General features: G+C 40.3%; 1 protein-coding gene across 1 annotated transcript in view; it reads left to right on the top strand.

Annotated features, from left to right (window-relative positions):
• The window catches only part of LOC123985193 (protein O-mannosyl-transferase TMTC1-like), a 155,120-nt gene that overhangs the window by 46,063 nt on the left and 99,070 nt on the right, over positions 1 to 9,987 (top strand). The window contains exons 3-4 of the mRNA XM_046072634.1: positions 1,544 to 1,617; positions 6,641 to 6,817. Of these exons, the coding sequence (XP_045928590.1) occupies positions 1,544 to 1,617; positions 6,641 to 6,817 (251 nt within the window). The remainder of the gene's footprint in view (positions 1 to 1,543; positions 1,618 to 6,640; positions 6,818 to 9,987) is intronic.

The following is a 9,987-nucleotide window of genomic DNA, read 5'->3' as shown; positions in this document are numbered from 1 at the left end:
TTAAAGCTCTTCATGGCCTCTCGCCTTGTTATATTTCTGACCTTTTAGTCCCATACGCACCAGCACGTACCTTGAGATCCTCGGGCAGAGGTCTGTTGTCTGTTCCAGAGTCTCGACTGAAAACTAAAGGGGACAGAGCGTTTGCTGTCAGGGCCCCGAGGCTCTGGAACAGCCTGCCCGAGGAAATCAGGTCGGCTGAGTCAGTGAACTCTTTTAAGTCCCTTCTTAAAACATACTTTTATAGGAGAGCCTTTCCCGATCTTATTTGACTTTATTTTATCCCTTTTATTTTATTCTATTTTACTTATTTTATATTTATCTTAAACGTGTATTTTAGTCTTTTCAATGTTTTCTTGCTTTTATCATGTATTGTTTTTGTATTATTGTCTTTTGGGTATTATTGTCTTTACACTTGTTTTTGAAACGTGCTCTACAAATAAGGTTATTATTATTATTATTATTATTATTATTATTATTATGAGGCACAGTTATGCAGTTATACAGTTATTTATATACACATACATGTATATACCCATAACTTTCCACAATGCATTTTTTGATTTTGTATCTGGGGTGAATGTAAACAGCAGCAACAAGATGATAATATGGTTTCATCTACACATTAAAAAGTCTGATATTTAGGAAATAAAGTCCATCTTGGCTGTGTTTGAGCACCAAGCGTCATCGATGCAAACACACCCCCTCCTCTCTGTAAAGATGTTGGTCTCTGAGAGTCTCTGATTTCTGTTGCTTGAGTCCCATTTGGTCCAGACCGGACCTTTAGGAGCAGCCTCAAGTCAAAGCTGGGCCAACATGGCTTCTATCACGGCTCTCTTTCCTCTCCTCTGGGCGATCAGCACACTCACTGTGGTGCCTGATCTGGTTTATTGGGCCGGGCGGATCATGGTTTTAATCCAAAAGCCCTGTCTTCCTTTTCCAATGTCATTTTATTTCTGTCATTCTTTAGCAGATCCTATAGGAACTGAGGCAGAGACAAGCTTGATTACAATCATGTTCTCTCCCAGTTTTTAATGTTCAATTTCAAAGAAAACTTCTCAAAAAGCACGTGTGGGCAGCCTGTACAGAAAAGCTTTAATACTCCTTGGCTATAATAAGGATCACAGTAGTCCTGCTCTCAGGTGTTGGTAATGACTAGATTCCATAGAGACAGTGATGCGCATCTGGTTGAGTTTGTGTAGCGTCACTGTAGCATAGCAACATAATGGTCACCATATGGACATCCTGCACTGTTTCCTCGCCGGAGCTGTCCGACACATGAGTACATGTGAAAGCACAACAATCATCCAGCATTTTGGCAACGCAAAAAGTAACAAACTCAAAGTAACAGTGTATCACTTGCTTATTGATTGGAAATTAACGTCTTTTTGCCCTCCAGGGGAGCGTTTTCATTGGAGTGTGACGTCACATGAAAACTATGAATTGGCTTACACTAATCAAGGACATGAATTTATAAAGAACATGATAAATTCATTAATGAGGCACATGTTGATTAAAACACATACTGTGTGTATGTGTGTTGCAGGTGTCTGGTATCGTGGGCAGGGCTGACGTCTTGGCCTGTCTGCTGTTCTTGCTGACGTTCCTCTCCTATATCAGGTAAGATGACTTTGTACCACCCCAAATTTTGTGCACACACACACACACACACACACACACACTGTACATGGACACAGGTTTACCTATCACAAAGACTGTCATGTTCAGACCATGTGATCAGAGAAGCTGTGCACTCACAGGCTAATAGCAGAATTATCCTAAACTGACAAAGTGCCCTGTCTGCTCTGTATTAAAGGATAATTCTGGTTTATTATTACTTGGGACTTATTTTCATCGTTTGGCCATCCTTTGTATCTGTACTGATGAACATTGTACTCAACAAATGCAATTGCTGAGATCTAGAAACACACAGACACTGCTCAAAATAAGTTTGTACACAAGCAGTCAGATGATCAGACATGTTTTTTTTGTCAAACTTATTCTGAAAAGATAATGAAAGTGAATAGTAAATTACAGCTGTTTACTCACTTCTTGCTATTTGTTTTTCATTAACTTTTTATTGATTCCATTCAGCATTGTCACATTGACATTTAGCATCTCTCACATCAACAACAGCAGGAAGAGACAGAAATTCCTAATTAAACACAAAATTCAGTAAACTACAGATCACTTCTTGCTTTTAACTCATGGTTATGTAAACACAGTTTTCCTGTGGAATGAGGAAGTATTAGTGATGTTTCAGATGTGCTCACTTTCAGTTTGTTTGAAATAAAGTGGTTTAGATAATCTGGATAAACTGTTGGCTTGTTTACAGCCTGTCTGATCATCTGACTGTTCCCCTCCCACAATGTGATCATGAAGAAATGATAGAAATAACAGACAAAACTACAAAAATAAAAAACGGTTATTTTAAAATACTCAACAGAAAAACAAATTACTATTTAATGGTCTGTAATTGTCTACATTGTTGAGTGCTTCTTTAAATAATATGTAGTGTTGAACTTTGTCTCTTTGGAGCTCTGAATGTATGGACACTGTAACATCGGCCAACATAAAGAATGACCAAAGCAGTCCCTTGGGAGTGTTGTAAGGAGCTTTGTACTGCAGACTTGATCAATATTAAGAATGATTAAGATTAGATTTCAGAATTTCAGAATTGCTTTCCACTTAACTACAGTTAAGACTATAGGGGATCTTGCCATTGCTATCATGGCTAGAAATGCAATGATTACCACATTTCACTATTAACTGCGCTTTAAAACATCACGTTTAATTAATCGTAAAGGCTCTGCTACACCGAGTGTTTCTGTTGCAGGGAAAGGAACTGTTGCAACTTGCACAAAACGAAAACTAAAAGTTACACGAGCGGTGCACCAGCTTAAAGTGCCATGCTTATCAGTGACATGGAGGCAACTACTTTACACTGGCAGAGGGACCAAGCTGTGAAGCTTTATTTCCACCAAAGAAACAAGCAGAAGTCGGCAGTGTGGGAGCAGACTGGGGCGTTACTGAAGATGGCGGATCACCTGTTCAAAAACAAGCCGTTAAAAGGTTGCTGCTAAAGGAGCGAATACTAAATCAAATTTGATGCAACACCTGCGGGATCACCACCCAGATTTGGATGCCCAAGTAAAGGTCATACATAATAACTGAGTTAACATTGCATGAAAAGTGGGATTTTCGTCCCTGTGAACTGCCTTGAATCCCACTAATCCCCAGCAGTTATCGGCTCTTTACAGTACTGCAGTAACAATAATGTATATAATTAATAACCCTGCATTAAATAAATACTGCACTTACTGAAGACTATATTCAGGTGATATGTTACATGTTGTTTTCATGCTATTCATAGTTTTCAGCCATGTGACATGTGCGGTAGCGGTGCTCCGATCAGGATTTTTTGGGCCAATCACCGATCGCTGAAAGCCGTATCGGCCGATACCGATCACTGGGTCTATTTGGAGCCTTTTATTTATCATGTAGCATTATACAATATACTGTATATTTATTAAATTGGTCCTAAAAACAATGTATTAAGCGTTAAAGTTAACAGATGATAAAGTATCATGAAGTGTTTATTTTATTGCCAGGAAACATGGGCAACAAATTCCACTCCATCTGTGTTAGACTTAAACCATAGCAGCCTTTGCCTGGTTACTGGGTTACTGTGAACATCTTATAGCTTAACAAATATAGCTTTACTGTGGAATAAACTACAAAAACAGAACAAACAGCATCTTTATAAATTTACTACAACCATAAAAACTGCAACAAAAAAGGCTGTAGCCAAAATATTTAGGAGATAAAGGAGCACAGGCATCATGAGTCGATGATAAACTCTGAAGTAGCTGCTTTTTGTTCTGGAAAGCTCAAGCAGGTTCTGTGGGTTTTAGGAGAGAGAGAGAGGAGCAGAGAGAGGGAGAAGGGCTACAGAGAGGAGTCAAAAAGTGAAAATAAGGAAAATTTAAAAAATAAGAATAGGCTGTTAATATTACATAGGCTACTATATTCATTCTAATTTCATATGGTTTGCCGTTAGTAGGCTATAGGCCTTATATCATTTCAGTGGATTGTTTTCATTTTTAATCCTTGTGCAGGAAGCACAGTCTACATATCTTACATGCTGCCACCGACTTTACCAGAGGGAGAGTAGCAAACACTTTAAATACGGCCAGAAGGTTTTTATTTGACTTTATAAAGGTTAAATATACATGAGATTTACGGGGAAACATTTAACGGGTGAGAACGTAAAAATACGGGAGAATCTCGGGGAAAACGGGAGGGTTGACATGAGAGGAGCAGAGAGAGGATTGGGGTAATGTGAGGCTACATCCACACAGCTACGTTTTTAAAACAGTTTCATAACGAAAATGATCTTCTCCGTTCACAGCAGCGTTTCAGCTGCGTATCAGAGTTGATCTCTGGCTATATTAGAACAACTGAAAATACACATCTAGTGGCCGTTCAGGTAGCCTTCACTGGGCATGCGTGTGCCAGTGTAAACATGAAGCAGATGGTCTACTCCGCAGTAGCAGACGATTTAGCGAAAGAAGAAATTAATACAGACCAAGAAACACACCAGGCTTTTTTCTTATATTTAGATGCACTAAAATCATTTTAGACAGCATCTATAATTCCATTTAGCAACCATAGCTAAATATAACAGCATCCAACAGCATACGCTGAATGGACAAGATAACATTTTCACAACATTTAGACACAAAGAAACATCTCCACACCTGTAGTTTTTACAGAAACACAGACAGACATGAGATAAGAGATAGAAAAAGGTGTCACCTCTGACCAGTGGGGGCTTACCTGATTTGTATTTGTATCAAGCATTTTCACAGCATTTTCATTTACATGTGAAAGCCTCCCCTGGACCTAGGGGAAAGGGGGTCACAGGGGCAACACTGACAAACAAAATCCACGTCAATTACCAGCAGTTCCTGACAGTTCTTGGTTGGTTCTTGGACAGTTCAGTATTGGCCAAAAATTCCCGTGTGCAGCCATCACCCTGAACTTCCACGGCAATTTAACGTGCCATTAACTGCCGAAAATCCCACTTTTCATGCAGTGTAAGTAATGTGGAAAGTTGGTAGGGAATTAAATATAAACGTGTCACTTACAATCGATGCTGTAGCGATGAGAGTTGGGCTTTCAGTGCAATGTAAACAAACAAAGCAGCATGTAACCTTTCTTACCCACTGCAACAACAGTGCTGCTGTGCTGTGAAACCCATTATTTTCAATGGCTTGTGCCACGCCAGGGTGGTTTGTTGCTGCGTTGAAGAAGTTGAACTTTTGCGCTGAACCCAGCTTTCATGAAGTGCAAATCGCTTCTTTTCTAAATGGGCCTTTATAAAAGACAAAGCGTATTCCTCTCAAGACCTTCAGTCACTGAACATTTAACGTTACATGCTGTTGCCTCCTCCTGTCTGTGTTGAGAAAATGTTGCCAGATGTAAAACACTAACATAACATCAGGAGCTTATAGACTTCCAGGACTAATTACCTGCATTTCAGTTATTAATAACACTGCATGAGAGATGTTCTGAATTTCTCATATGTATGATGGATGAGACTTAAACAATTCAGTTTATACCCCTCCTTAATAACAATTTAAATACATTTAATATTTGTGTTATATTCATAATAATACTTAAATATTATAGATGTATAATTGTAAAGCAATTACTAGTGTTGTTAAATTAATTAATGCATAATAATCGTGATAATCATGAAACCGTGATTATTCCTCTGACTTTAATTGTACCAACAAAATCTATAATTGTTGCATCCCTAATTATAGCACCTAAGCTCTGGAATGATCTGCCTGAGAGGCCCAGGCTAACCAAATCACTATTTTCTTCTAAATTGCTCATTTATATCAGTTAGAATACAGATTGTCCTAGTAAAATGTTGGGTCAATACAGATTGGTGATCCAAAGAATGAATCAAATTTGTAAAGTTTTTGGTGACATATGAACTATGGTCTTTAAACAACAGTGCAACAACAAAAAGAACAACCTGAGAAAACTTTGACTCAAGTTGAATATGTCACTGACCTTTTTGACTTCAGAGGGATCAAGGGTCAACACCTAGACTGGGAATTACAGCCGAGCCTGACAGCTCATTTTGCTCATAAGGAATAGGAGTAGTTGATAGCTGAGGTACACCCATCTGTTGCTGCAGTGTGTGGAATGCTGAAATTCTAGTTGGGCTGGTTAATGAATAGTTTAAATAATAAGTTGCAGCCCTTATCATGTAGCTTTGAAATCTGTCATATCAAAGAGCCGTCAGACCTCCTTTATTTCTGATAAATGCCGCTAATTTTGTAGCAGTGCTTGTATCTATGATTCAGTTACTGTTGAACAAATGCATATGCTATTGTCTGATCCCTGAGTATAAACATTTAAGTGTTTGCAGCCTAGACACAAATTTAAATGACAATAAAGCAAATCATTGTAATTGTTTTAATCTTCCTACAACATGACTATCATACTAAATGAACAGGAAGTGTGGTGTCCTCCTGCCATCCTCTCTCTGCGACTGGGCTGAGGCTTACCTGTTACTATCTGTCAACTTAAATCACCTTTGTTCTACCTCCTCTCTGTCTCTCAGGAGTGTGGGGGTGTATGTCTCTGAGGACGCTCTGCCCTCCACGGTGTCAGTGTGGTGTCTGCTTGTCAGTTTGTTGCTGGGCACCTGCGCCATGCTGGTCAAGGAGACGGGCATCACTGTGTTCGGAGTGTGCGTGCTCTACGATGCCCTGGTGCTCTGCCGCAAGCCTCTCATCTAGTAAGCACACAAGGTTTTTGTTTTGTTTATGTGTTGTTTGTCTTTTTCTGATCTTGATTTATGTAGCAATTGTCTGCTGAGCTTGCACACAGTTCTTAAGCAATGTTTGATTTTATATTCTCACAGCTAAACTCATTTCCACCTGGAAGCTGGCCACTGCCACCACAGACAATTTGTTTTGGAGATGAAGGGTGTGTTTTTTCTGGAGCTGTGGGCAGGAGTAGATGGGACAAGGTGGTCTGTCCCAGACATAATGAGGGAGAGAGTGATGAAGATACACCGCTCAGCTGAGTGTTGGTTTCCCCATTGGCCTTCCTTTTTCAAGATAAATTGTCGAGTTCAACAGGAAATGTGTAGGTTACAGTCTGTCAGAGAATAAAGGCTGCAGCTACAGCTCAACCAGCTGCTGGAAAAATGAAGGGGGTTATCGTGTTGTAGACATTTTCATGTGGTGTCGTCCACATACGTTGAGGGCATATATGATAATACAATCAATTGTAAATGTAAATGCTCCGTACTTGTATAGCGCCTTTCTAGTCTTTTCGACCACTCAAAGCGCTTTTACTCTACATCTGCATTCACCAGTCACACACATTCATACACTGAGCCTAAGTGCTCAAACGGAAATTAACAGTCACACACATTCATACACTGGCGGAACAGCCGCCAGGGGCAAATCGGGGTTCAGTATCTTGCCCAAGGACACTTCGACACGCAACCAGGGGGAGCACCGCCGACCTTCCGATTAACGGGCAACCCGCTCTACCTCCTGAGCCACAGCCGCCCCATTGAGTACAGCATGACCGTATCAGTTTAATAGAAAGAGGAGCATCTATTTGTAATGGTATTGAAAGTCAGACCGTCACGATTTCTAAATAGCCTGGTATACATTGATACCGCTCAAGCCTTGTACACATCCCTAGGTATTTCCCCTGAAATATTTTGTTTGCATGACATAAACTAAAATGACGTTGTGCCTGCTGTGTCTAAATTTGCACACCTCTCTTCCAACTCCATTATTATCATGAAACCCACGATGTACAACAAACACACAGCTTCGACCATGGCGTCCTCCTACGTGTTAACAGTTGCGGTTGTATTTCATATGGAATGTTTGTTACTATGTCAACTGCCGTCGATCAACTATGTCACTGCAGCGTTCCTACTGGCAGTGTGAATGAAAACCGAAAAAAGTCCTTAAAGGTATGTAGTTCTCGGGGAGCTCCCCTGTGGGCAGATCCTCTCAGGGACTCCCCAGAATAGTTTGGTCCCAAAACGCCTATTGTGTCCACATGTTGCCCTAAACCTGATAAAGAGTTCCCCCTGTCCCATTGGGGAGTGAGGGGTGTGTGTGTGTGTGTGTGTGTGTGTGTTTGCGTGCATGCACAGGGTCAAACTACTTGGGCTTGAAGCCAAGAGAGAGTGCAAATCTGGCCAAACAAAGCCAGGTCCGGATGTTTTGGGAGCTTCCCTGCTGCGTAAGCCAGCCTGGAATGTTCCAGAATTAGCCTGCTGCTGCTGTTCTGGGTGAGCTGATAACACACTGAAACACTGCATGCTTAAGGAGTTGTGTGTCTGTGTGGGTGTGTATTGAGTTTAATATGTATTACAGGTTAATTTAGGCAACATACCCCGGGATGTCACTTAGAAATATGGCAAACATGCAGAGGGCTGCAGGGCTAGAGTTAGCGTGATTTATGAGAATGTGTGTGTTTTAGTTTGAGTATGTATCTCCATACATGCATGTTTGTTTCATGAATTGGCATTTTGGAATTTTCTTCAATGACATCATGTGACACATGTCCATAATCTGAATCTATAAGTAAGATTTTGATTATTTTTACTGTTGAACTTGAATGAAATCACAGGACTTTAATGAGGGTATAGCCGGATTTTTAGAAACCCAGGAACCTTTTGAGGTTAGGTCCAGTTTTAGTTAATTTGCCATACAATGTATTGTACTTCATTGTCTTTTTACTTCATGGTACTTTTCTACCATGACTGAGACGAGGGAGGCATCAATGTCACTAAACACTAACTGCAGTACTGTTGATGACAAAAGAGGAGACCAAAATGTAGTTCAAATAATAGTTTACCAAAAGCTGTCTTTATTGTCGTTAACAAAAGCAGGTGAAAAGTGTATGGAACTGCTGGAAAATGCAGCTGGAGTCAGGAAACTTACCAGCCACCTCACTAATGGTTGAAACTATTTAACAAATGATTAGCTTAGCAAGATAAAGCACAGTCTTCTGAACAGACTCATTACAAACATTCAATCCTTTTTATTGGGTATCAACCTCGCGTTTACTTGCATATTGTTGAAAAAATAGACTTGAAGCAAAATAAACTTTTCAGGTCACGGCGATATTCATGACACAGCTGAGACGCAAGCCTGTACGGAATGGTGCAGACTGACAGCTGCAAAGATTAAAATAACTGACTCTTAACAGTGATGTCACAATTTTTCCCAATCTTGAATCAGTGATTAACTTTGGTTATTATTACCAATAGACATGATGGCCCAAAGTATCAAAGTTGTAATAAACCAGAATAATCCATGACACACTTTTGTATCGAGATGCTAAATCACTTTTTCATTGAGCTCAAAGCAAGGCTTTGTTTCTTAGTTTTGGAAAAGTAAAGACATTTTTGAGACATAACATCCAGCTATGACATCAGAGTGTGTGTGTGTGTGTGTGTGTGTGTGTGTGTGTGTGTGTGTGTTTGTGTGCGCGCGCACTTAATGCAATGTCACACTGATCCACTATGCTCCTCTTGTCCCTCGGTCTGTGACCAGCATGGGCTACAGCTGCTGGCGCCTGACTTGTCTCCGCTCTCAGTCTTGTTTATGTCTTCGTCTAGATTAGCCCCAGCTGCTATAATAACCCTTAATACTCTAAAACTCATGCACAGACACACAGCAATAACCCTGTGCAGTGGTAGTGGTGTGAGCTTGCAAAGGGCTGCTGCACCGCTATAATGTCAGTGTGAAGCAGGCTGCCAGCGTATGTGGAGGGATTCAGATGTCTCTCAGCATGATTTAGATCTTTTGGTTTGTCTCTTTTTGATGTGCAGCAAAAGTCCTGTTAAACAAACCAACCTCAGCCAAAATGACAAGAATGCTAAAAGAACAGTAAAGCAGTCTTTGGTTCCTGGTTTCACTGAGCTGC

The sequence above is a fragment of the Micropterus dolomieu genome, linkage group LG16 (assembly GCF_021292245.1).
Source record: "Micropterus dolomieu isolate WLL.071019.BEF.003 ecotype Adirondacks linkage group LG16, ASM2129224v1, whole genome shotgun sequence".
Lineage (NCBI taxonomy): Eukaryota > Metazoa > Chordata > Actinopteri > Centrarchiformes > Centrarchidae > Micropterus > Micropterus dolomieu.
This window is presented reverse-complemented; position numbering and strand designations above follow the sequence as displayed.